We start from the raw sequence: 27876 nt of genomic DNA on the forward strand, positions 1-27876 counted from the left end.
GAGCGAACGAGAGAGAGAGAGAGAGAGAGAGAGAGAGAGAGAGAGAGAGAGAGAGAGAGAGAGAGAGAGAGGCGGAGGAGTGGCAGAGGGAGATGAGGATCAGGAACTTGCAACAGCTTGTGTGGAGGTGGCATGCAGAACAGTTTTGGAAACAGCTGGTAGTCCGTTTTGGCCCGACCTTAAGAGTATTCCAAAGGCAAATAATGTGATATATATCCAGAAAATGAATTTGGAGTTAAGGTTGTGGAGGAGTTTAAATGTTTGACTGAAGAGTTTGCCCGGTAGGCCATAGGAAGCAGGTGAAGTTTTTCGAGCATGGAGAGGTGATGGGGTCAGAACCTGTGTCTGGTAGTATTATTTTTAGATTGAGAGGCAGATTAAGTAAGAGCTGGGGGACCCATCAGGGCACCTGTTAATATAGTAGCGACAAGTTTCCTAAAAGGGTTGTAGCTGTGTGAGGGCAAAGAAGGGGGCAGATGCAGTATGTCGTGGAGGTAGAATTGACCACGTCTGCGTAGAGGTGTTGAGGGCGGGGGAAGAGACAGGCTGATTCTGAGTTTACAAGATGTCTAGCTAGAGGAGGAGCACGGTGGAAGATTTGGATAAACGGGGTTTAGCGTGTAAAATAAAGAATTCCCTTTTGTATACGGTCCCCAAGGATAGATGTCCAACTTAGCGATAGTTGTATGTTGGGCGGGAGGAGAGTATGTGGAACTAATTTTTATTTTTCGGAAAGATTTTCCTGCCTTATTCTGTTAGGCATTTGGGACCTTACAGGGTCAGAGCCAAACTGGGGATAGGATAGGAGTACAGGTAGGAGGATCGAATCAGGAAAATCTAGATTCAAACACCACCTCAGACCCTGGACAAATCCCTTAACTTTTCTGAGCCTACCATCCCCATTCCTGTAAAATGGAAATAAAAATAGCACCCCCTCCCTCTCTCCACAAATTGGGCTTCCAAAAGCACTTAATCGATACTTGGGGAATAAGAAAAGAAAGACAAAAGACTGCCACTGGGGAGAAAGTGCAGACAGAGTCAGTGGGAAGCAGTCAAGTGAGTTACTGCGTGTAAAGCGCCCCGGCTCCGAGTGGGCTCCCGAGAACTCGCGGCTACCTCGCCGGGGAGGGGGGTTGGTGGGGAGGGGAGAGGAGGAGGGGCCCGGGATGCGGCGCCCGCCCCGCGTCACATGGCCGAGAAACCACAACAACAACAGCAGCGGCGGCGGCGGCAGAGGCAGCGGCGGCGGTAGTAGCAGCGGCAGTGGCCCCTTTGGGGAGCGCGGCTCGGGAACAGGGGGCCCCCGAGGGCGCCGTCTTCTCTCCTCATGGAGGAGAGTTTCCTTCACTCTTTCAGGAGCTTGAGTCTGCAGCCGCCGCCACCCACGCAGCCGCCCCCGCCCGCGCGCCGCAGACCCCAGCGCCGGGGCAGCTTCAGGAAGCAACTCTACCTCCTGCGCGGCCTCCCGGGTTCGGGCAAGAGCACACTAGCCAGGTAACGGGAGCGGCGGGGCCTGGCGAGTGGAGCGCCCCGACCCCTCACGAGTCCCAGTCACGCCGGCGCGCGCCCCCGCCTTGCCGCGCGCGCGAGCCGGGGACTGAGCTTTCGGGGTGAGGGGGAAGGCGCGCGGCCCAGCCCCTACCTCACTTCCTGATCTTCTCCCCGAAGTTGGGGCGGCCGCGGGACTGGGAGGCCCTGGGGTAGGGAGATTGGGGGCCCTTGTGCGCGCTCTTCTCCGAGCGCCTTGCGGGGGGGCGGGTCGGAGGACCGCCTGCTAAGTAGGCACTGGGACCGAACCCCACGGAGATGGCATAGGTGAGGGCAGGTGGCTGGGAGGCCACTGAAACGATGGTGGCCTTTACCTCAAAGGGCGGCAGGTTTGTGGGCCAAGCCCCAGCCGGGAAGGGGCGGCGGGTCAGCTGGGGTTCGAGAGCTGCCGAGAGGCACGCGTTGGCACCGCAGCCTCCCAGGTGCTCACCGGGCCCGGGCAGAAGTATTTATGAAGTGCCCACACACCACTGTGTCCCACGCGGCCCGTGTTTATCTCATGGGGTAGTCACATAGCTTTTCTGGAGTCTGTTTTCTCATCTGTAAAATGGGGATAAGAACACTGCAGGGTTACTGTGAAGATTGAATAATAGTAATAAAAAATTCCAGGAAACACCTTTAAACCATCTAGCACAGTAATTTGGAGTTATTTATGAATTCGGTGCCCCCAAACCCACACAAGAAGGCAGGTGGGAAAAGTAAAGGAGATCAGGCAGAATTTTCCAGCTCACCTAAGTGGCCACCTTCCTCATCACCCTGCTGTCCAAGGTCGCCAACGAATGACCATACCCACTGGCCTCTCACAACTCCTATTTCCTTCCACCTTGACCTTTCCAACACACTGACTGTTGCAGACACCCAGACCTTGATTTCCCTCCCCTGTGTGTTCTCTTCTGATTCCCCTTCTATTTCCTGGCTATGTCAGGGCAGAGGGCTTTTCAGACAGGGAAGGAGACACTTCTGCTTCTTCTTGTCCCACCAGGGGCTCCTTTTACACTCTGGCAGTGGCAACCTCATTCACTCCCAGAGACTGTCATCACCTCAGAGCAAATGACTCGCCAGTCTATATCCCCAGATCCTCTTGTTGGCCCTCCTCATTTCTGACCAGCTGCTGGCCTTCCTCTTGGATGTCCTCCTTCCCATGTCTTCCCTCCCTCTTATGGTCCCAGTTTCCTGCCAGCTATTTCCATGCCCATCCAGCACCTCAAAATCAACACAGCCTGACTTCCCTGTTCTTGTTAATTATACCAGGCCCCTAATCACCTAGTCCTGAAACCTTGGAATCAATCTTGACTCTTGCCCACTCCTTTACACTGTGTCCAACCAAGATCTGTTGTTTTTTCTCCCACCCACAATATATCCCTTTCCATGCCCACTGTCCCCTCCATAGTTTAGACCTTTATCTCTTTGCTTTTATTTTATACTTTTTAAACAAATCTATTAAAAAAAATTTTTTATACACACAAGGAGACATTCTCCCCCCAGGGAGATGTATAGATTTTTGATCTCACTGATTTCTTTCCTCATTACTTTACTAAAACTGCTCTGTCCAAAGTCACGAGTGGTCGAGTGGTCATTGGCTTCTCAGAACTTCCCTTTCCTCCATTGCCAGAGTAATCCTTCTGTTGCACAGGGTCTGATCTTGGCACTCTTGTTGGCTCTACATTACCCATTTTTAGAAGTACACTCAGTAGCAGGGCATTCAAAATGTTCCTCATTCAGCCTTATTTCACAGTTCTTTCCATCTCTGTGCTTCATCCATACTATATTATTTTCTTTCAACTCACCCTTGTGTCCTTCAGTGCCTGGAAAAGATTTCCTTCCCATTTCTATGGACATTTTTGTCTCCAAGTGCCACGTCCTTCATGAATACTCCCCTGATTGCTTTCAAGAAAAGTAATCTTATCTCCTAGAATAATTTAGACTCCTGTTTGACATATTTACCCTCAATTATATATGTACATGTCTCAGACTTATATTAGATTGTAATCTTTTTGAGAACAGGAGCCCTTTTTTTTAATGTTTGGGTGTCTTGCACCTAGTTTAGCACCCTTGCACATAGAATATTTTAATAAACACTTGTTGAATCTAAAGAAAAGACATTTATGGACATACCTTCTACCCTATCTGTATCCATGTTTAGCCAAGTATCAATACAGTCAAGTACTGAATCACGGTGAATAGAACAGTGCCATGGAGATGAAGCATCTGATGTCCTTTGAGCATCAGTGAACAGGAACAGTATAGGATTGGAACTAGAATATAGTGTCACTTTTTATTAAAATTCTTGGTTCACCTAGAGATCTTTAAAACAAAAACATTATATTTTAACAGTCTTATTAGCATTGTTGATCAGATGTTCTTATGGCTTTGTCCAAGAACATTGGTTAATTGGTTCTCCCATGGCTGAATGACTATCATCTATGTGACTTTGAACATATTTCTTCATCTGTAAAGTGAAAAGATTGTAGTAAATGTTTTATCAGGACTTTTCTGGCTCTAAATTTTCATTATCTGGTAGTCTTTGGTTTAAACAGTTTCTGCAGGGATGAGGGAACAGTCAACTCCGTTATTGTGTTTTTAGAACTTCATTGTTACTCTGGGGCAAAGCTCAGTTTGACATTTGCCTAGAGTTTAAATAATAGGGCTATAGGCTTTTTTTTAGCATCTTTATGGCCTGGAGTCAGGAGGACTCATCTTCCTGAGTTCAAATCTGGCCTCAAACATTTCCTAGCTGTGTGACCCTGGGGAAGTCATTTAACCTTGTTTGCCTCAGTTTCCATGTCTGTAAAATGAGCTGGAGAAGAAAATGGCAAACTACTCCAGTATCTTTGCCCCAAAAAACCCCAAATGGGGTCATAAAGAGTTGGATACAACAGAACAACAGCATATTTGGTACTAGAATTCAGTATTCTTATTCATCAGAGGACATCTAGTCCAGTTCCCTCATTTTTACAGATGAGTAAACTGAAACCCAGGGAGACTGTGACTTCTTGTTCATCAGACTATATCTAGGCCAGTTCCCCAGTTTTACAGATCAGGAAGCTTAGGGCCAGAGAGATTATGCCCAAAATCACACAGTTATGAAGTATCAGAAGTAGGAATTGAACCCAGGTCCTCTGGCTTCAGAGCCACTGCTTTTTCCCATTGTACCAAAATTCCTCCTAGTCAAGAAGTTTTTTCCCATTTAGATCATACTTCCTCTTGGTGCATGCAAGCCTAGAAGTAGGAAAGTGAAGGAGCTATATATTTCAGTAGAAAAGGCAGCTTAGCTCGAGAGAACTGAATGTAAGAAAATTCCTTACAGGTGCAGTTGTTGAAAAAAATCACTGTTTTCCAAATTTGGTTATGTCTTGCTTCCCATATCAGTGTAGTTATTTTTTTCCTGGTGAGACTGGAAATGGAGACAAATTCTGGGACAGTGAAGAATACTGAGGAAGGAAAAGATCAGGACCAGGTCAAGTTCTCACCCTTTTTTTAAAAAATACTATAATTTTATAGTCTGAAATTATTGAAAAGTGAGAAAGACCCTTTTTTAATTTCTGGGAATATTTAAGTCAATTGAAGTAGAAACTTGTCAGAGAAAATGGTGAGAGTCTTTCTCATAGGTTGAAAAATATAAGTGACTCATCCTGTTGGAGATTTTCAGAGAGTTATTGATAGGTCAGGAATATTGCTGAAGGAAAAATTACGCAGACTTAGATCCTGGGGGTGTCTCCAACATTGAAAGACTATTAATCATTTGAATTGAGGTATGACTCTTCATATGTGAAGATTATTTTTCTGAGATTCCATCATTGGGGGTGTACTTCGAGTTTTTCCAATAGGTGAAGAGATAATATTTACAAAGCACTTTGCCAACTTTAAAGCTCAGTGTAAATGCTAGTGATTATGATGATTATTGTTATTATTAATTCTGTTACAAGCCTCAGTGATAGTAATGGAGTGGAAAGAAGGTTGGACTTGGAGTTAGGATAGAGATCTATGCTAACACCCTAGCATTTCCTACCTGTCTTGATAGATCTTGAGAGCAGAAGCATCTAATATACAGTCTTGCAACACGGCCCAGTGCTGCCTCTGAACCAGATTAAAATGTAATTGGGAAACTCATAACAAAATAAATATATAATAAATCATAGATGATATTATTGCATTTTGAAACTAAGCCAATATGTGACCCAGAGGTATACTTAGATTTGGTTTCATGGCCCCATTTCTGTTTAAATTTGATACCTCTGCCTTAGATTGTAGTTTTTGTTTTTATTTTTCTCCTTACTACCAATTAATCACCTTTCTGGATCAGGAAATTTGTTTTGCTTATGATTTCTCTCCCTAGTAGTTTTCTGTATAAAACTGTGTGTATATCTGTGACTATTTACTCTTCATTTTCCCCTTTTATATACAACTGAGTTTCATTTGATGTCTTCTTCCCCAACCCTTTCCTCTCTTGTCTGTTCTCACTCTCCAATTATGAAAACTATCAAGTCCATGTCTCTCTTGTTTTTTCCTGTTTGCTACACTAATATAGTCTTCCTTTTATGCTCCCTTCCTTTTTCTCTTTTCAAACATTCAAACCAATCAATCCCTTCCCCCAGGATCTCCTGTTTTCCTTTTTCAAAATCCCTTAATATCTTTTGAAGACCTTAAGGCTTTGAAGGGACACATACTTCATCTTCTCCTATTAAAATGTTAGCACTATGTCATCATACATTTTCCACCTACTCAAATAAATTTATCCTTCTGGTTTTCTCTGGACTCTTCTGAGCAGAACAGAGTTTCTGCTCAATTCTGGTGTGGTCATCAGAAATACTTGAAAGTCTTCTGGTTTTTTTTTTTTCCATATAAGATTATATTCAGGTATGCAGGGTAAATTTATTCTTGGTTGTAAGCCTATTTCTTTTGTCCTTTGGAATATTGTACATGAGATTTCTGAGTTTTAATAGAGGCTGCCAGACCATGTGTGATTCTGAATGTAGTTTCTTGGTACTCAAACTGGATTTTTTTGGGATTCTTATAGTATTTTTATTTTTTATTTTTTGACAGGGGAGTTGTAAATTTTTGGCTGTGCCATTTCTGGGACTTTTACTTTTGGGGATCTTTTTGGGAGGTGGTTGGTAGATTCTTTCTTTTGGTTCTAATAAATCTGGGCAATTTTCACTTACAAATTCTTGAAATATAGAGTTCGAACTTTTAAAAAATCATGACATTCAGGAATTACAATGGTTCTTAAGTAATCTCTCCAGGCCTTCTTTCTTATATTTTCTTCTGTTTTTTAAATATTTTGGCTTTGTTTTAATGTTTCTTCCTTTCTCATGGACTCTGATAACTGTTTGGTCTATTCTGGTTTTCAGGGATTCCATTTTTTAGGTAAAGTTTTTCCATAAGTTACTTATTTTTTTCAGTTTTTTCCTCTAGGATATTTATTTCATTTTTTTACTTCTTACTTCATTTCTTCTTGGTATTCATGTAGTCCTTGTTTTTCCTTTGAATATCTACTTGGCAGCTTTTAGGGAGTTAAATTTGCAATAATTTTTAATGCTGATTGATATGTTTTTAAAAATTATCAATTTCTCCAGCCTTAGGCTGAATTGGAGCTTTGACTAGTGCCAGGGCAGAGCTTCACTCCCTGCTTCAATTGTGGGTTGGGTACTATGTCTTGCTTGGTCTTGTTTTTGGTCTTCTGGATCCATGTGCTGACCTCTACCTCCAGGAATTCACTAACATCCCCCCATCCCACCCCAACTCTCCTTCAAGGTTCAGAACACAGAATCTTCAGGGCTTTTACTGGCATCTCAGGACATAGTGTTGTTAGAGACCTCAGAACTCCTGGGCCTAGGACTTTTTGTGTAGTTCTGAGATGGAAGAAGTAATTTTCAAAAATAGTTTCTCATTGGGTTTTTAAATAATTATTCAGTTCAGTTTGAAATTGCTGGATTAGGTATGTGAGAGCTGTGTGGTTGTTTTCTCTTCCTCCCCATCCCCCCTTCCCTTTAGGCAGCTGTTTTTGCCCCAAAAGGTAGTGTCAATGGCTCATAGATTCATGGGTCCAGAACTGGGAGGGACTTTACAAGCTTATAGTCCAAACTCTTCATTTTACAGCTGAGAAAATTTGAGACCCAGGGAGGTTAAACAACTTGCTCCAGGTCACACACATTGTAAGTGACAAGTAGGAACCCAATTTTCTTGACAGGAGTCAGAGTTTTTTTTTTTAGGAGGAGGAAATAGATGAGAATTTTTGGAAATATTATGAGGCAGGCAGAGATGCAGGATATAATAGTGATGGGGTAACTTCAGTTTTCCAAGATCGGCTTGGATATTTTTTTTCTTTCTCAATTTCTTCTCTGTCTGTCTTTTTCTCTTCTCAGCTATTACTTTGCTATTTTTTTTCTGTCAAGGAGCATAATCTTTGGACCATGAAGAATAAAAGTGGCTAATAGACAAGTCAAACAATAGATAAGTGAGGACGTAATAAGAGCACTATGCTCTTGATGAGCTTATGTCTCCTGGTCCACATGAACTACATTCCGGGGGACTGAAAGAAATGGATGGATGTAATCGCTGAGCCACTTTCAGTGAAGGTTGAAAGAATGTGGAGAATGGGAGAGGTACTACAGGTTGGGGAAGGATACGTGTGTCTATTATCAAAAAAGGGGGGAAAATGGAGTCAAACTCATAGGCCAATGAGTTTGATTTTGATTCCTGGCAAAACTGTTGTGAGGCTTACACGAGAAAATGTATTTGAAAGAAAGCTTTATGTGTGCTATGTAAAGTCATCCACTGGATGAATTCGCTGGAGAAGGAAATGGCAAACTACTCCAGTTTCTTTGCCAAGAAAACCCCATAGACAGTATGGTCCATGGGGTTGCAAAGAGTTGGACACGATTAAACAACTGAACAAATATAAAGTCATGGGTTCATTAGTATTGTTATTAATCGACAAATACTCATTGTACTACCTGTATGTGGTCCTGACAATGGACTGAGTCCGCTTTCCAGTGACCTGCCTAGAGGAGCTAATCATCAGTAGGCTAGACTCTTGGTGACGAATTCTTGGCAGTGAAACAACAACAAAAATACAAAATGGTCTTCAGTTCTATATGGCCTCCTCTTTCTGCAGTGATGATGTCAAAGGTAAAGAAGTCTAAGAATTACTCCATTTTTTAGACTATCTTTAAACTGAAAATTAGATATTCTTTAAATTTTTTCTTAAATAGCCTTGGTGCTATTAGACTGTAAGCCCTTTGAGGGCAGGCATTGACCTTCCTAGGCTTCAGTTTCCTCATCCGTAAAATGAGGGAGTTGGACTAGTTGGTTTCTGAGGTTCTTTCCATTTCTAGGTATAATTGCCATATTCTAGACAGGACAGGTGATTAACAAGTTAAGACCACAAGTATTTATTAAGCTGCAGTTATATCCCAGACCCCTGTTCTAAGAGATGAGGATGCAAAGAAAGGTGAAAGACAGCCTCTGCTCTAAAGGAGCTCACAATCTAACACAACATGTAAATAGGTGTGTAGAAATATCACAAAAAATGATATTAATTATATTTTAACACACAGAAAATGACTCATTAATATGAGAATCATTCCTCAATCATCTGCCTTGTTATAGCAAAGATAAACATTTATCCAGAGCTAAGAGAAAGAATAAATTTGAGGAAAAGATGTAATGTATAATTTAAAAAACTCTATCCTGACCTATTTAACAGGTTACTAATAAAGAAAAATTGGGATACACGTGGAAGGAAGGACATGGACACTTTTTACAGTAATTTCCTATGGAAGTTTAGCCATTTTAACTGCTATAATGAAGAGACCCAAAGTACCTAAAAATGTTTTAGTCAGCAAACACTTGCCTTAGTTGCCAAGTGGAGATCTATGGCAGCCAAAGGCAACACTGGGTTTGTATATATACTTCTTTGTGTAATGGTAGAGAGGAAAATAGCAAAAGATTATTAGTAGTATCACCTTGTAAAACCAGTTTAGAAAAAGTTTGTAAAGAGACCCAACTTAAGAAAGTCATCTGGAGAACATTGAAAGATGGCTTTGGAAAGAGGATAACAGAAGAAAGAAGTTTTGCAAAGATTTTCAGTTTATTTTACAATTTTTTTGTTGTTCTGAACTTGACACCAACCAACATATGCAAAGAACAGAAAAAGATTACTATATATATGAAACCACAAATCTCATGTACATTTGGGGTTTTTTTTTGTGTGTATGTGGACTTTTTGTTTTTGTGCAAAGATTTTCATTGCAAATTCTTTTCACCATCAATGACAGTGGAGCCAACACATTTAAATATTAATGTCATGTTCTTAGATACACTTACAGAGAAGGTAGAAACAGTACTAGAGAAGATAGATAAACTGGATTGGACTAAATGTACCTACAGGAGATTGTGTTGGACATTGAGGACCAATTTAAAAGGTATAAGAAGAAAGAAAAGATAAAAATCTTAAAATTTATGCCAAAAAATAGATAACCAAGAAAACAACTATCAATCAAAATGCCTACTTTATCATATACATAAAGTTTTCAAAACAATATATATTTTACACATTTATAATACATATGTGCAGAGATACATATTTCCCATTGAGAAAATCCTTGATGAGATTATTAGAAGGAAAAAAAGCAGACTTTCATAATTGATATTATTTGTAGATCACATCTATGCCATTTATTCACTTGACTGAAAGAATACAAGATCCTACTGTGCTTTCTGTTTATTGTCTATTAAAAAAACTGTAATAGAACGAAGTGCCATCTTAAAGACTCTTTTCTACAATAAGGAATCTCCTATGCATACATCAAAATTATGCAAAATTCATTGAAAGTTATCAACCAGGAGGACCTTTTTTTGATGATTAATATCAAGTAAAGTACATAAAACAAGGAGAAATTTCCTCAAAAAAGGTGTGTAGCATTTTCATAGCTATTCAACACAGCTTTCAAGTTGAAAAAAAAAATTCCTTAAAGAGAAGTTTCTCTAGATTTTCTTGTTCATGAACGAGTGCATCAAACCATAGGTTACTACTACAGAGATTCCTGAATGAGATCCATCACCATGAAAAAGAGTATATGTTAATAATCCATGCAAGAAAACCCAAATGGATTAAGAAATAGCTATTTGACAGATTATGGCAAAGACTGGTATTTATGGTTCTATATCTGTCTGGCAATCTATCTATCTATCTTTGACAAATTACAAATGGACCTGAGATAGGCCTGGAATTAAATTGGAAAATAGACTAAATTGCCTTTGGGAATGCAGATCTCCTTGAATGATTCTAAACTTCCTGAAACAAAGGCCCATCTTCTTAATATCAGTATTCTGATCGTAAATCATGGAATGCTATAGTCTTTAAAGTTTTAAAAATAAGTATCTCTCAGGAGGGCAGTGGAAGATGTGAGCAGATTGTAGTATATAATAAATAAGTGACTGAAGAATAACCAAAGGAGGTCATGTCACATGAAAGAAATTATGTACAAAAAAGGAATGGGACTGGATGAGGGGTAGGGATAGCTAAGATCAAGTGAAAGTGAAGGAATGTTCTCAGAAATTTGGATGTCCTCGTGCTGAATTTTAAGAGGGGATACAAGATTTACATAGGATGGACAGGCATGGAAGAGTTGTTACTTGTTTCATTAGAGGGAAAATCCATATCGATAATTTCAAAGAACCATTGGTAGCATTTGAATATTTTTGAAGAAATATAGTTAGTATCAACAATTTGGAAATAGGTCTTGATCAATGACACATGTTAAAAACAGTGGAAATGCGCATCGGCTATGGGGGGGTGAAGGGGAAAGTAAGAGCATGAATCATGTAACCATGTTAACTTTTCTAAAAAATAAAAATTATTAAATGAAAAAAAAAGAAATATAGTTAGTGAATGTCTAGAAAAGAAGGCACAGGGGCAGCTAGGTGACTCAGTGGATAGAGTGCCAGGTGTTGGAGGTCCTTGGTTCAAATGTGGCCTCGGACACTTCCTGTGTGTGACCTGGGACAAGTCATTTAACCTCAGTTGCTTAATCCTTATTGTTCTTCTGCCTTGGAACTGATATTCAATATCAATTCTAAGACAGAAGATAAGGGTTTTAGGGGGGGGAAAAGGAAGGCCCAGTTGCAAAAATCAGGAAGGTATAAACAAGAAGAGTCATGAAAGACTGATATTTCCTTTTTCTTCATAATGTTACCAAAATGGTAGACCAGGAAAATGCTATAGATATAGTTTACCTAGAATTTAGCAAAGCATTTGATAAAGTTTCTTGTGTTATTCTGGTGGACATGCTGGAGGTATGTAGGCTAGAGAATAGGCTATTTAAGTAGATTCACAAATGGTTGAATATTGGAACAATAAATGGTTGGATTGGAGCCCTTTCTTGGGCTTTCCTAGAATACCTCAGAAATCTGTGCTTGGCCTTGTGTTGTTTAACATTTTTATCAGTGGTTTGGATAAAAACAGATATAAAGCATGTTCATCAGATTTACAGGTGATACAGTATTAGGAAGGATAACTAATTCATAGGGTGACAGAATCCAAAAAGATCCATAGACTTGAATATTGGGCCGAATCTAACAAGCTGAAATTCTATTCAGTAGGAATAAATGTAAAGTCTTATACCTTGTGTCAGAAAATTAACTTTACAAGTCTCAAATGGGGAAAGCATTGTTTCAGCAATCTTCCTGGAAAAGATGTAGGGTTTTAGGGGACCTTGTGAATTAGTGTGATATGATTAGCTAAAAAATATTAGACCACATTAGAAGAGGTATAATGTCTAGGATGGAGAGAGTTCAATATATTCTGCTCTGTTCAGACTACATCTGAACTCTTCTGTTCAATTCTGGTTGTCATATTATTTTAATATTCTGGACACCTTCTAGAGCAGTGGTGTCAAACTAAAATAGAGGAGCCACTAATCTGCACAGAAGGGTCCCTGTGGGCTACACATTAACTAAGCTTACAAATGTATTATCTCTGTTTTATTGTATTTTTATTTCTTTTTACTAAATATTTCCCAATTCTTTTTACTAAATAATTCCCAATTTTAAATTGGTTTGAGTTGCATCTTTGATATTTCTGATCTAGCGGTGGACAAACAATTTGGGAGGACCTTGATCATGTCATACAAGGATCTTCTGAAGGAACTAAGGAAGGTTAGCTTATAGAAGACTTAGGAGAAACATGATACTTGTCTTGACATAAACAAGTCTAATCACCTTCCACATGACAGCCCTGTAAGTACTTGTAGTCATTTAATTTGTTCTGCTTAATCCCAGAAGACAGAACAGGAACAAAGCGGGGAAGCAAAGAACCAGATTTTAGCTCGAGTATAGACCTCCTAATAGAGCTTTCTCAAAGTGGAATATGGACCACCTTGGGTGATAGCAGATATCTCCCATTATTCTTCTGCAAACAGAGTACTATGTCTCTTCAGTTACTTTTGCTTAATCTTTTTTGAGGTGGTCCGCCTGACTCTTTCTCCTCACCTCCTTCCTCTCCTACCCCTGTTTGCTACCCCATTCCCTTTTGAGTTTTGGCTTAATGTTTCTTTTTCCTCTCCTGCTTTTATCTGGTTATTTCATTCTTTACCTCTTCCTGTCAGTCAATTAGAATTCCTTTTTCTCTCCTCTCCTTCAGCATGTTCTGTTCATTAGTTTTTAAAATTTCATTTTCTGCTCCTCTTTCCAGAGAGTATTTCTCTTCCTCACTTCACTACCAATCTTCCTGTTTCTGTCTCCTCTAGACCCTCATTCTCTGCTTCACTGCCCCTAGATTTATCTAGCCTCCATAGGCTTCATGGAGAAGGTGGTGCTTCTGTTATATCTTGAAGAATGAGATGCTAAAGGGGATGAGGAGGAAGTGCATCCCAGGCATGGGGGACAGCCAGGGCAGAGATAGGACATGGATGACTGGATATGAGAAGGTGAGTGTGGGCTGTTGGAGTCTGAAGAGTAATGTGTAACAAGGTTAGAAAAGTAGACCAGGTGGGGAAGGGCTTTACATAGCCCTGCTAGAAGCAATAGCGAAACATTGGAGTTTGGTAGGGAGTGAGATGCTTTAGGAAATTAACATTAGTAGTTATGTGGAAGATTAGATGAGAGCAGAGCAAGCCTTGAGAACAGTGAGTCATCAAACATTTATGAAGTGCCTGCTAAGTACCAGGCACTGTGCTAAAGCACTAAGGGTACCAAAAAAAGTCAAAAGACACACCTTGCCCTCCAAGAGCTCACTAATAATCTATTTATTTGCATATAGAATGGCTTATTGTTAGTTCAACATCAGCCCTACTCATGGAGTCTATAATTGAAGACAGAATAGTAAATCATATACTCTGGGAAGTGCATAAAGATAAATAGTTTCAACACTGTTGGTGATGCTAGGTGACACAGCCCAGTTAAGGTTTTTAATATTGGACAGATAGCTACCTTTCTAGCTTGGTGGCCTGGATGGAGAAACTAGATTAAAGGGCTGTTAGGAAGCCAGCAAAGCTTCCAGATTCCTTTTATGGCCTTTGTCTGCTCTCACCAACTCCCCATTTATTTATTCTTCATTTGTTCCTCCTACAGAGGCTCTGTGTGTTAGTCTGTGATGCTACCAGGCGTGTTTTAGTGAGGATACACCTTCAGGGTAGGCTTCATCCTGGCCTTCACTGACCTCTGTTGCTCACCCTTGGTTTTTTTATGATTTAGTTGTATTATTGCTTCCCTTCCCCTTTTTCTTTTCTTCTTGCTTAAAGGTCTGTGGATATGAGTAAGCAGAGTTTATTTATTTTTTGAGTAAGTTGTTTTGATTTATATAGTGCTGGCAATTTGTCAGCACTGAAGATACATGGCAGATTCCTGTCACTAAACAAAAGGGAAATTAATCTGTACAAAATGTCCTACCATAAGGCCAATAGTAAGATAAAATTTATCCACTTCTGAGATTATATTAAGATTGCCCCAAAGGTGTTCAGTTCTGCTTTTTTTTTTCCTTACTGTTTCTTTCATTTCAGAATCAATACTGTGTATTGGTTCCAAGGCAGAAGAGCAGTAAGGGCTAGACAGTGGGGGCTAAATGATTTTCTCAGGGTCACACAGCTAAGAAGTGTCAGCGGCTAGATTTGGACCCAGCTGCCTCCCTCCCCACCAAATATTATTTCAGTGAGACCTTCTGTAGGATTCAGTCAGGAACCTCTTACATTCTCTCTTTCTCTTCATTTCTCTTGCTACCACCTTGGTTGAGATCTGCCTGAGCTGTTGCAGTTGCCTCCCATCTATTTTTACATTGATGTTAGATTAGTAGTGAATCCATATTTATGGCTGAAAGAGAGCAGAATTAACTAATCCAACTGTCTCATACAGATGAAGAAACTGAGGTGAAGCAGTGTACCTTAGATCAGAGCATTATGACTAAGAGACCCTGAGCAAGTCACTAAACCTCTCTGCCTCAGTTTCCTTACCTCTGAAATGGGGATCAGAGCAGCACCTACCTCTCATGGTTGTTGTGAGGATCAAAAGAGATGATCATTGTAAAATGCTTAGAATAGCGCACATAACAAATGATTTTAAAATGTTAACTATGTTCACATCACCCTTCTCCTCAAACTCCCTGTAGTGACTAGTATCTATTGAATAGTCACAACTCCTTAGCCCAGTGATGGGCAAACTATGGCCCACGGGCCAGATGTGGCCCCCTGAAATGTTCTATCCGGCTGCATGACATTATTCCTAATCTGACAAATACAATGAGTGGGATACAATACAATGAAACTTTGAAAGAGTTGCTTTAGAAACAGACTAACAGATGAGCATTTCCTTTCCTTTGGCCCCCTCTTTAAAAAGTTTGCCCATCATTGCCTTAGCCTTTCACTCTCCTCTTACTTAGCCCTAATAGGAAAGGACAGAGACTCTGAAGGTAAACATTGTGGATGTTTTTGGCACTCAAAGAAAAGGAAAACCTTAGCTTGATTGTCCAAGCGAGGTTGGGGGGAAATCCCTCTGGGAGCGATGGAGAGCAGAGGGGAGGAAAGCTTCCTGCCCTCCAGCCCCTTTCATGTTGCCTAGTTCTTCCAGGGAAATCCTGCCCCATCCCTGAGATGCGATGAGATGAGGGGGGGTAGGGGTGTTGGAGATGAAGGAGGAAGCTGGGGGACAGGGGGTGATCCTGAGGCTAAGTGGAAATAAAATCACCAGGCTAAAATAAAGTAGATGATCTATATTGCTCTTTCTCCTTTTGGGCAAGCTACAGGTTTAGGGAGAGCCCTTACATTCCTGTCAGTAGATATAATTGTGGTGAAGTCTTCAATGTCCAGAAGTCAAAAACAGGTATTACCATTTAATAATTTACTTAGGCTTAACTTTATTTTCTCTCTTGGTCTCCCGTCCTTTGAGAGTGGAAGTCACACTAATAATGACAGTCATTTCTTTCTCTGCCTCCATTTATCTCTTCCCAGAAACTGGAAGCCTGACCACCTGGCCATTCTGGACCAGCTTTTTCTAATGCTTTGTTCTTCGGTGGTAAATACTGGTAAATATATGAGGATCCTTTCTCCTGCCTTCCTCCTTTTCTGTTTGGTTCCCAGTAGAGAGAGTCCTTTTCTTCAGGAGCCATCAGAGGGCCTCTTGTTAGCTGGGTGGAAGAAGGTGTGACATGGAGCAGTGGTTTCACTTGATGGAGAGTTTGTGTACTCCATGCATGGCTTTTTTTCTCCACGGTGCTCATTTTAACCATTTCCTTCCCCTCTCCCATGGGACACAGAAAAACAGACGACTGGCCTGGCTCTGTAATATTCAACACCAACCTGCTTCTGTGTCTGGAAGACTTTTCCCAACTGTGTGTGTATGTCTCTACATGCTTACAAAGAGTGTGAAAGAGAGAGAGAGAGAGAGAGACAGAGAGAGACAGAGAGAGAGAGAGAGAGAGTGAGTGTGAGTGTCTCTGTGTGTGTGTGTGTGTGTGTGTGTGTGTGTGTGTGTGTGTGTGTCTTTCATGGTTGGGAATTTCTATTCTTTATTGCTTCTGCTTTGCTTTTAATTTGGCCGTGTTTATAAAGGGCCAAGTATGAAGCAAATGGAGCAGGGAAAATATTTTTGTATTATATGTTTTCCTGCTACTTTAGATGTATTTGCAAATAGAGAATAACTAGATCACGTACTAAACAGAATTTCCCCAAGTTTAATGCTTATTTTGAACTTTAAAGCTTATTTTGAGCTTTAAAGCCTGCCTGAATAAAGGCTGTTTAAGAACACTGCTAGATAAGAAAGAGAGGTTCAAAAAGAAATTGAGGTGATATTAGGAGAATTCAGCATTTTACTATTACGACTCTTGTTACTATAACACATAATCTTAATAAAATTGAAGAGAAGAAGCCTTCTATTTCTATTTTTGTATGCTTAATTTAAGCTATAATCTTAAATTTACGTTTTTATGTTATCTTAGGTAACTGCTTTCTTAGAAGGCAACATTTAACCAAATGAGGCAACTATAAGGTGGTTTAAATATCTAATATCCTCTTTATCGTTTAGAGTATATAATACTTGCCAAGTTGAGAAAATGGCTTACTCTTTAACAAATAAACATATTGCAATAGACACTGCAGTTTTTGGGAAGCCATTCTGAAGAATGGACACACCAAATCACATCTTCTCAATCATAATTTTCATGAAGTTGTGTCAGTATTTTGCAATTGACAAATATACTTGCCTCAGCAAAATTTAGTTGCAAGGACAGGCATTAGGATTGAATTTTATCCAGAATCAGAGTACTTACCCTAATATCAGCTTGGTGACAGGAATCAGGAAGACCGGAGTTCAAATCCAGCCAAGGACACTATCTAGCTATGTGAATATCTTATCCTGTTTGCCTCCTTTTCCTCACTTGTGAAATGGGGAATAATAATAACACCTACCTCCTAGGGTTATTAGGAGGATCAAATGAGATCATATTTATGGTACATAGTAAATGCTATGTAAATGTTGGCTATTATTATTATTATTAATTTTCTCACTTAGTACTCTATTAAGGAATTTTAATCTGCTCTTCCAGATTGATCTGACTTGCCAGAATCTGAGTTGGCTCAGTGTACTCATGTGAGGGACTCACTCTACTTCTTGACCTCCCACACTATAGCATCACAGAAGCAGGGGAGCTAAAGGTCTAATCTCTTCATTTTATAGAGGAGGGATTTAAGACCCTGGGAGGCAAAGAACACAACTAGGGCAGAAAACTGTTGTTCTTTAAACAAGGTGGCTTTTGTCAACAACATGTTTTTAGCTCTCAAATTTGACTGTGAGGAAAAAAATCCAGAAAAATACTGGGACAGCTTTAAGTGAATCCATGTTTTATAATGTGCTAAGTTTTGCTGGCCACTCACTTGACCATAAGAAACATTTAAATTTCATCCTGATCTTGAAGGCTGATATATTCGTATCATGTGGGATCAGGAATAGTTTAACTATATATGGAAAGGACCTTGCCTCTTGGAACATGGGAGAACAGCAAGAAGTAGAAGTCATCTAGTCTAACGTCCAGATGAGGTCATAGAGATCCAGGAAGAGGGAAAAGAAAAAAAAAAGTCTCTTGTCCAAGATCAGATAGGTAAATAAGTAAGAGAACCAAGATTTGAACCCATGTTCTCTGACTCCAGCTATGAACAGTCAAAATGACCGCTTAAATTTTAAATGACTTTAAATTTACATATTGTTCATTTTTGTTGAGTAATCTCATAAAACCAAAACCCCTACACATAAACCCAAATGAACAATTGAAAAATCAAATGCTTTGATCCACATCCTGACTCCCAACAGTTCTTTCTCTGGAGGTGGATAGCTTTCTTTGTTGAAAGTCACTCGGAATTGCCTGGATTGCTGTATGGCTGCCCCATAATAGCTAAGTCTGTCACAACAACAGTCATTGATTAAGGACCTGCTCTGAGCTAGACACTAGGCATACTAATAAAGGCAGGCAACAAGCCTTTATCAGAACTTACAGTCTAATGGACATCAGAGCCAGTGCTTTTCTAAAAGATTAAATCACACTGCTTCTTTAACCACAGGAGCTGTTTGATGAGGACCTGTGAAGATTGGGGTATTTTGTACTTCTTTCCCCAGCCTGAGTTTCCACTTTCCACTAGTGTTCTTCACTTTTCTGGGGTACAGTGGAGAGAACAAACCTTTGTTCAGATTATATCTTTGCAGTGACTTTGGGCAAGTCGCCTCCCCTCCTGGCCTCCGCTTCCTCCTTCAAGATGAGAGGGCTTGGGAGCCCCTTCTGTCTCCAGGATCCTTTGTTTCCCCTTCATCTTTCTCCCTTCCTCTTCTGTTTCAGCCCCATTCTTTTCAGGCCTAACTTTAAGGATAAGAGGAAACTTCCATCTGGGTGGAGGCCAGACAGATGAGAAGCTATCCAGGGAGAGGTTTTTTTTTTTGTTTTTTTTTTTTAAACCCTTACCTTCTCTTTTAGTATCAATTCTAAGACAGATGGAAAAGGCAGTCAGGGCTAAGAGATTTGCTCAGGGTCACACAGCTAGGCAATTTCTGTGACCAGATTTGAATGCAGGTCCTCCCGACCCCAGACCTGGCTCTCTATACACTGTTCTACCTAGCAGCCCCAGGGGTGAAGTTTTTGCAGGGCTCTGGGAAGAAATGAATCTGAGAGGCTTGAAATCAAGTTTATGCCAATGATTCTGCTCAAAGGAATGAGAAAGAAGTTAGTGTGCAGTTCCGTGTTATAGCGTGAATTAGAATACTAGGTTTAGTATCAGAAGATTTGGGTTCAAATCCTGCCTCTGTTTCTTTATATACAAAATATGGCTGAACTAGATGATTTATAAAATTCTCCATTTCTCCTTCCATAAATACACATACTTGTACTGTCTTTATTTACTCAAACATGCTACTTCCAAATTTAACTGGATCAAATCAGTTTGTAAAGGAATGGCCCTAAAGCCAGGCCACATAACTAATCTATCAATAAATATTTATTAAGTGCCTACTCTGTGCCAGGAACTGTGCTAATAAGAAGGGTCAACAGCAGTGATGGGTCAGGGAACTGAAGACTAGCAAATACTTTGTAACTTGAGTCCTTTGTCTTTACACATAATAGAGAACATTCCCTCTCTGTTAACTCATACGGATAAAATATATATAAATTAGTAGGTCAGCCAAACTGCATAAAGTTGTATATGCAGATCTTTTATTCTGATCTTAGAATTTCTCCTTCAAGTACAGCAATGTTTTTCCAAGAAATGAATGTGGCTACAAATCAAACAGAAAGTTGCTTTGAACTAGCCATTACTATTTTAAGGCCTTTTCTAGAGGGGACCTATCTTCTTTCTTTCTCCCCAGAGACAACATAAGAGGTCATAAAGACTAATGGCTCACATTTTTATAGAGATACATAGTTTACAAAGCACTTCCCTCACCACAAGTCTGTGAACTGGGTACCTATAATGTTATTGAATTATTTTTCAGTAGGATCTTACTCTTTGGGACTTCATTTGGGGCTTTCTTGGCAAAGATACCAGAGTGCTTTGCCATTTCCCAGATGAGGAAACCAAGGGCAGACAGGGTCAAGTGTCTTGACCAGGATCACACAACTAGCAAGTGTCTGAGGCCAGATTGAACTAAGGAAAAGGAGCTTTTCTGACTCTAGGCCCAGCACTCTATCCACTGTGCCACCTAGCTCCCTGCTTCCCAAAGTCACTTAGCTATTAAATAGCAGAATCAGCATTTTAACCCAGGTCCTTGATCTTATCCAGTATTGTTTTTCTATTTCACAATGCTGTTAGTTAGAATGTATGCCTGAAAAAAGTAAGAGCCAAAATGGATGTTTTTCATAAACAGAAAGTTCAGTTCTGAAGGATTAGTTAAAACAAGGGTGAAGAAAAGGATGGAGCCCTTGGGAACCACAAGAGATAATTAGGAAGAACCAGTTCAAAGACTGGAAAAACAGTCAAAATTAATTAGCAGCTGTAGATATCCAACACTTTTTTAAAACCCTTTCCTTCCATCTTAGAATCAATACTATGTATTGTTTCCAAGGCAGAAGAGCATTGTATGGTTAGGCAATGGGGATTAAATGATTTGCCCAGGGACACACAGCTAGGAAGTGTCTGATGCTAGACTTGAACCCAGGCTTGCCTGTCTTAAGGCCTGGCTCTCAATCCATTAAGCCACTTAACTATCCCCAAGACATTTTTTTGTTTAAATATTTTTAAATTAAATTTTTTTATGTTCTATTGATGCCTTTTGATTTTTTCACCAGTCATTTCCTTACATAGCCTCTCTTGTTCAGCCAAAGTAAATAAGAGAACAATTATGGCATATGCAGCCTCATGTGTGTTTTACCTCTGGCTAGCTGCCAGGCTTGTGGACATGCACCTATCTCAGTAGGCACGTACATTTTGGGGGTCTGAGTCCAGCGTGTTATTTTATTATTGTTTTAAAATCATTACTTTATGTCAGTATCAGTTCTAAAACAGAAAGGCAATAAGGGCAAGGCAGTCAGGGTTAAGTAGCTTGCCCAGGGCCACACAACCAAGTGTCTGAGATCAGATTTGAAGCCAAGATCTCCTGACACCAGGCCTGGTGCTCTATCCGCCGTGGTGCTTCATTGCTCCTCAGTGTGTTATTCTAGATACCACCATATGTATATTTTGAATCCAGGGTTGTTGGATGCAGGTTTTCTATGACATGGAAAATACAACATGGGTGTTTGAATGTGAAATTCTGTACTCTGTGTAGCTCCCTTCGAGTAAGTGGGAGCAGTGAGATGTGCTACATAGAATGAAGTGAAAGAGGGTTCGGGTCGTTCACTAGGAAAGGGCTGCCGCGGGAGAGGAGTGTTCCTGGGCACCTGCCCTCTGAGCCTCCATCCTCCACCTGTGCAGTAAGTTGTCGTTTCTATGTTCACAAGGTGGGGAGGACCGGATTAGAGAGCATCTGTTACCCTAAACACAACTGCCAGTCATTATGACTAAGCCAGGGACAGAGAATAAGGATCTGCCTATCTCCTCTTCATCAGGCCACACTCGGGGTGTGCGGGGCCTTCACCCTGGGGGTGTCCATGCCCTGCCACTCCTCTACCAGCCAGCCACAATGCCTGAATCTTCCCCATTACTCACGGTTTGCCTTGACCTATTCTATGCTATTGGCTGCATTATCGTTGCATACTGAGCTAGAGTTGGGTTTGAATTCTGGCTTTGGGACTTTGGGCAAAGTCACTTTAGCTTCTTGGAATCTGTTTCCTTGTCTGTACAATGGGGTAATACAACTTAACAATATCTACAGAATTCTTGTGGGGAAAGAAAGCCCTCTGAACTATACCCCTGTATAGATCGCAGGGGAGAAGGATCCCCTCATTAGTACAATAAGGCCTCCAGCCCCGGGAGAGAAAAGATCTTTTAAAAAGATGGGAGACTGGCATGGTAAGTATTGCCTGGGAATGGGGGAGGGAAGGTCCAGGAGAGGCGGTGGAACAAGGTTCTTGGGCAGACCTGGCAGGAGGGAGAGGGGACTGGTGGGACATTTCCTGACCTGCTGTGGGGAGAAGACCTGACCGTGAGGTGACCTCTCTCCTTATTCTAGGAGATGCCAATGATGTCCCCATTTTAGTGGGACTTTATTTAAAGGCCCTCTTAGAGAGTCACGGGCTCCTCTGGTGTTTGGAGCCAACAGGGGGCTTTAGGGGGCATCGAGATGAGCGCTTCCCCAGAGGGAAACCCTTGCCATTGTGACTGTCTAGAAGGAAAAGCAAGGCATGTCCTGCCCTTATCTTCCAGACAACTGAAGCATAACTTTCCCAGGGCCCTGATCTTCAGCACAGATGACTTCTTCTTCAAGGAAGATGGTACCTACGAGTTCAACCCCGATGTCCTGGAGGAAGCTCATGACTGGAACCAGAGAAGAGGTGATGAAAGCCCCCTGGGCTCCTGGGAGGCCCCAAGAGTTCTTGCATGCTGGGTTGAGTGCAGGGACAACGGAAGGAGGCGTCTCCCCAAGCAGCTCCTCTGAGCTGTGCCTGTGAAGGGAGAAGGGAGCTCTAACTCAGACAGGGCTAGAAGAGAGTCCACCAGAGCTGTGTGATGGCAACGTCCAAGAGTAAACAAAAATGAACCAACCCTGTGGACCTCACTCACTCCTTCCACTGTTTGTTGCATGTTGTTTATTGTTGTGTAACGTGTTGTGTTGCAGCAAGGAAAGCAATGAGGAATGGCACATCCCCAATTATTATTGATAATACCAACCTTCACGCCTGGGAGATGAAGCCCTATGCAGTCATGGTAGGAAGAAGTATCATTCTGAATTTTCAGTTCTAGACTTTGGTGGGAAAGTGGAGACATTCATTCTTTCCTCTCTTCTTGATCTTCCGCTTCCATTACTGGTGGCCATGGTCCTTCTTCCCTCCTGAGAGAAAGGGGCCCCGACTTCACTCTATGGCTTGCCTTGGCTGTTCTGTGGCTGAAATTTTCCAAAAAAAATTATACCTCCCCAGATGTTAATCTGACCCTAGGAGCCGCCAATATGAAAATCTTCCTTGTTCCTGCTCTCAGGCCTTGGCAGAGGATCTGTTTGAGGCCAGCACTTTTGTAGGGCACTGAAGGCCTCTCAGAAATAGAGGTTGCTGGGTCAGATGGCTTAAAGGGAGAGTGACCTGTTAATAGTCTCTTTGCTATTCCAGTGCTCTTTGACAAGCCAATCTAATTCTTTAATAAGCCAGGGTTTTGGGACCCTCTGCATAACTGACTGCTTCTTTGCAAATTCAAACCCTCTAGATTTTTTTAGTCTTAAAATTCAAGTGGGAGAAACACTAGACTGTTACATGTATATACCTATTTGTAAATATACAACTATCTATAATTCATTTCTCAAACATCCATATTAACAATAGTGGGAAATACTAGCATGGGTAATTCCCATATATTTTTCCTTTTACTTTGTAATGATTTTTTTGGTTAATAGATTATTGTTATCCTAATTACATCTCCCTCATACTGACATTTAAAGAATTTTTCTTCCTTTCTTTTCCTCCATACATCCACTGATAGTGGGGGAAGGCATTTGGAAGCTCATGGGGCACCAGGGAGAGGACAGTCTGGCATATAACATTCACTACTAGTGTTCCCTGCATGAGTAATCATGCATTGACTGTCTCCAGAAATGAACTCATGCTAACCCATCTGATTACATATTTAATTCTCCTCTAAACATGACTCATCTACACCCCCCCTTTTTTTTGGAGGGGGACATCAAATTTAGATCTGCTAGTTCCTTGCTTTCTTCTTTTCATTGTTTTTCATGGATTCAAGTTAAACTAATTGGTGGGTGGGTGGGTGAGGAAGGGTAGCTTCATTAGGATCTAGTTTATACCAGCTACTTCTAGAATGAAGAAGGAATAAACAAGGTACCAAAGGTTCATGGGAAAAGCAGAACTCTGAATTAAGAATTGGAGAACAAAGTGAGTGACTAGTGGAATGAGTTTGAACTGGTCTTATTTCTTACCTTTCTGGATATGTTTGATTTTTTTTTCCCTTGGGGTTCATTCATGAGTTGACAAGAATTAGGTGTTTTCTGGATTATTTAAACAAAGAACCCTCCAGTGAAGGGAAGAAGATTACAATTTAGGAAGAAGAAAATGAAAATGTGTTGTTTCCATTAATTATACAAGGTCAGTAAACAGGGAGGACAGTGGACAAGACACAAGAGTTTGTATGTGTTTGTGTGGACGTATATGTTCGAAGGAATAAATAAAATGTTGTGTTTGAGGGAAAGGAGAAAAAGTGGCTCGTCTTCCACCATACAGAAAGGCAGGGAGAGTCATTTCTAGAGGAGAATGCCTAGGTAGGTTAAGTGAAAATTACTTCTTTGGTAAGCTTTGTTCCCAAACCAGCTGACCTTTAGGCAGATTTTAAGTGCTCTTTAGTTCATTCACTCCATTGAGGGTGGAAGTCTGGATGCTTTTCTTGACTAGTATTCCATAACAATCTAATAGAAAATAACATCAGTGGTCTGTAGTCAGATACTACAGAAAAGTTCTTCTGTGTTTTCCCCAAACCTTGGAAGAACAATAAAATCTCAATTATCAAAAGCACACCTTCTGTTCTCACTTCCTAAGTGAAGATCATGCTCAGTTACCTAGGGTAATTCTAGAAATAAATTTAGAGATCACCTAGTAATTTCTCATGTGTTTGGACAGGACTACATACATCAAAATGGTCCCCAAAAGAACAAATTTTTAAATATATTTTCTCTTTAAACATCTCCAGGGAGGATTTCATGGTCTTTTCTCATAACATTTCTCTGAAATCACCTCTCAGCACTAATAAAACTTTAAAAAAAAAAAAAAAAGGAACTTAACTTTCCTTTCAGAAACTAGTGTGAAATTTGAAAGTGTTAAAATCAAAGAATCAACTCTAGGTATCATGAAGTCATTGGCCAAATCAAAACATGGTCAAGAATGTGAATTATCAGCTATTAATACAAAAAATTTTTAGAAAAAGATGTAGAATAAATGTTAAACAACAGGATAACTAATATCAAACACATGCCTATGTTCTAAATGATTTTTTGCATTTCCTTTTTAAATTAGGCACTTGAAAACAACTATGAAGTTATATTCCGAGAACCTGACACTCATTGGAAATTCAATGTTCAGGAGTTAGCAAGGTACTAGCTTTTTCTTTGGTGTTTCTTATCATGTCTATATCTTGCAGTTTTCAACTATTTCAGAATGAACACAAGATTCTTTTCAGGCCAGAAATGATTAATTCTTGGAAGTGGCTCTCCAATTATGAGTGCTAGATATTTTAGTCTGTTTTAAAATAATAAGGTTAAGCCTTTGATCTTGTTTTGAACTGCATACCTCAGCAAAGTCTAATTCCTTTTATAAGACTTCTGATTTCATAGGTTTATCATTGTGTACTGGAAAGGTTTTATTTAAGCATATTTTGTTAGAGAATCAGAAAAAATAGATGCCCATTGATTAGGGCATTTAAGAGAATTTTTGATTTAGTCCAGATATCGCATGCCTTTTTTGCTTTTACTTCTTTGTTTTTGCTCATACACTGATATGCAAGGCAAAAGGAAGACAGGAATCCAAGCTAACTTAAGGGTCAGGCCTTACATTTTCCCAGTTAAGCTCTAGGAATAGGAACTGTACAATGATTTTTCATCACTTTTTGCATGAGAAAATGGCTTTTGCATATGGCTATAATTAAAATATTTCCATTTTTTTAATGCAGAAGGAATACACATGGGGTCCCAAGAGAAAAAATACATCGAATGAAAGAACAGTATGAGCACGATGTGACCTTTCATAGTGTACTTCATGCAGAGAAACCAAGCCGAATGCACAGGAGCCAGGACAGGCACATGCCACCGCCGCCACCTTTCAACAGTGCAGGATACTGGAACCCCTACTCAGGGTTCCCAAACCGGAGGGCTCCCGGGGGGTTCTCACACGACAGCTACTTTAACAGAAGGGGTGGTTACTATAATGGATATTAAGAGTTATATATGCATATATATATATATATATTTTATCTTTACAACTGTTTTAAATTTTCCTAAATCAATTTTTACTTCAAATTTTTGTATTTTATTATCTGTTCAGTTTGTCAGAGTTCTAATGTAATTGCAAGGTAAATAATCGAACTGGGGAAGTCTTTGTGCCTAAGTCACTGCTGTCATCAAAAGGAATTTATTAAGTGACCCCATGGGCCGAGGGCCTGTGCACAGTTGACTAAACAGGTACAGTCCCTTCCTCTGAGAATGAAATTGCAGTTGAAAACATAATACTAACTATGTGCTCAGGTGCAGAGGACACGTGGCCGTGTGACTGAATAAAACTGAACCAGTTCATAAAGTGTTTCTATTTTATATATATATATATATTGAAACATTAGTGCAGCTGATTTCTCTGTAATAGATGGGGATTTATTTTTTCACTTGATGTTTTTGCCCTGGGAGACTCATGCATGTCTCCATCTCATTTAAAACTGTCCCATTGCATTGGCTGTTTGGTGAAGATACCTTGTCCTGAGGAATGGAGGAGTGCTGACTAAAAGGGGGATCTTTTTGCTTTTGAAACAAATGTAGCAGAATTTATATATCCAAATGAATGTTCTTCCCTTGAAAATTGTCTCCTTAAGGAGGCTCAACCCAAGATTGCTATCATTTCTCAAAACGTTTTGGAAAACCAATCACATTAAATAATGGAAACATAGCTACGACCCCCTTTGGATCATTCACTTTAGTCATTGGTTTCCAGGTGCTTTAGACTAGACTAAACTGTACTTTAGCAAAAAGCAAAGCCTACTTTTTTAAAGGATGTCTAGGTTTATTATAGATATGTTGTTTCTAGATTATTAGGAATAGACCAAATTTGGGGTAAGTCAGTTATCCAAGTATCAATCATAAACAAGGTGGTTAAAAAACATAATATGAAGACCATCAGTGGTAGCATTAATATGGCAGCAGTGGGACCGCGCACAGTGTGAAGAGGGTGTCTTAGGAATGTCCCTTTCTCCAATTATAACACTGAACAGCATCTCTTTACCAGTACTGTTTCCTTCGTGTACATTCTCGGGAGTTTTTTTCCACTTTTCCCTTCAGACAGTGATCGCCACCACATGTAGCTTTTCATTTGCTCTTGGCTATTGTAGGATTGTTCTCTATAGACTCTATTTTCTAGTGTTTTGTAATCTCAAATTTTTAAAGTGTTTCAAACAATGGTGCTTTAAGTCATTCTTTAATGTTTGTTGTATTTATATGAATTTAACAAAGCAAATATTGAAATGTAAACTATGTTTTCTGGATATGATCTATTTTTCTTACATGCTACCAATACACAGCAATACTAAAGAACACTCATGATTGTCTACTTCCTTCACTGTCAAAAATTAAAATCAGGAAAAAAAATTTAAATCAGCCCTCATAAGTTGCTATGGCCAAAAAAAAAAAAAAAAAGGAATCTGAAGAAAACCTGTTAATTGTAGACCAACCTGGTGGAGGAGAGTCTCTAAATTTATCTGGGTTCATCTCAAGATAGAAGCCTGGGGGGCAGCTGGGTAGCTCAGTGGATTGAGAGCCAGGCCTAAATACTGGAGGTCCTGGCTTCAAATGTGACCTCAGACACTTCCTGGCTGTGTGATCTGGGCAAGTCACTTGACCCCCATTGCCTAGCCTTCCTGCTTTTCTGTCTTGGAGCCAATACCTTGTGTTGACTCTAACATGGAAGGGAAGGGAAACCAATGGCCACATTGGGGGGGCGAGTGAAAGAAGGCCAGCGTTGGGAGCAGGGATGGGGAAGGGTAGGGCCACCGGCAGCTGTGGAGGATTCTG

At 40.3% G+C, this 27876-nt stretch overlaps 1 protein-coding gene across 4 annotated transcripts; it reads left to right on the top strand.

Moving 5' to 3' along the window:
* The first annotated feature begins 1308 nt into the window (after window positions 1–1308).
* On the top strand, window positions 1309–27264 carry N4BP2L1 (NEDD4 binding protein 2 like 1). Of its 4 annotated transcripts, XM_044668274.1 has the most exons (6): window positions 1309–1494; window positions 22317–22444; window positions 22729–22827; window positions 24164–24179; window positions 25248–25295; window positions 25775–25912. In XM_044668274.1, exons 1-6 carry the CDS (start codon window positions 1328–1330, stop codon window positions 25830–25832), a joined length of 516 nt encoding a protein of 171 aa, XP_044524209.1. In that variant the 5' UTR covers window positions 1309–1327; the 3' UTR covers window positions 25833–25912. The 4 variants fall into 4 exon arrangements, with proteins under 4 accessions (XP_044524209.1, XP_044524206.1, XP_044524207.1 ...); XM_044668271.1 differs by lacking the exons at window positions 24164–24179; window positions 25248–25295 and adding an exon at window positions 25124–25200 and having other exon boundaries at window positions 22729–22817; window positions 25776–27264; XM_044668272.1 differs by lacking the exons at window positions 24164–24179; window positions 25248–25295 and adding an exon at window positions 25124–25200 and having other exon boundaries at window positions 22341–22444; window positions 22729–22817; window positions 25776–27264.
* Window positions 27265–27876: the final 612 nt, after the last annotated feature.

This window comes from Gracilinanus agilis, chromosome 3, assembly GCF_016433145.1.
Source record: "Gracilinanus agilis isolate LMUSP501 chromosome 3, AgileGrace, whole genome shotgun sequence".
Taxonomy (NCBI): Eukaryota; Metazoa; Chordata; class Mammalia; order Didelphimorphia; family Didelphidae; genus Gracilinanus; species Gracilinanus agilis.

Excerpts from the sequence above, each read along its gene's own strand:
- N4BP2L1 (XM_044668271.1), top strand. The coding sequence starts at position 1,328 with ATGGAGGAGAGTTTCCTTCACTCTTTCAGGAGCTTGAGTCTGCAGCCG. Across the intron at positions 22,445-22,728 it reads TGACTGGAACCAGAGAAGAG|CAAGGAAAGCAATGAGGAAT; the intron begins GTGATGAAAGCC and ends GTTGTGTTGCAG. Across the intron at positions 22,818-25,123 it reads TGAAGCCCTATGCAGTCATG|GCACTTGAAAACAACTATGA; the intron begins GTAGGAAGAAGT and ends TTTTTAAATTAG.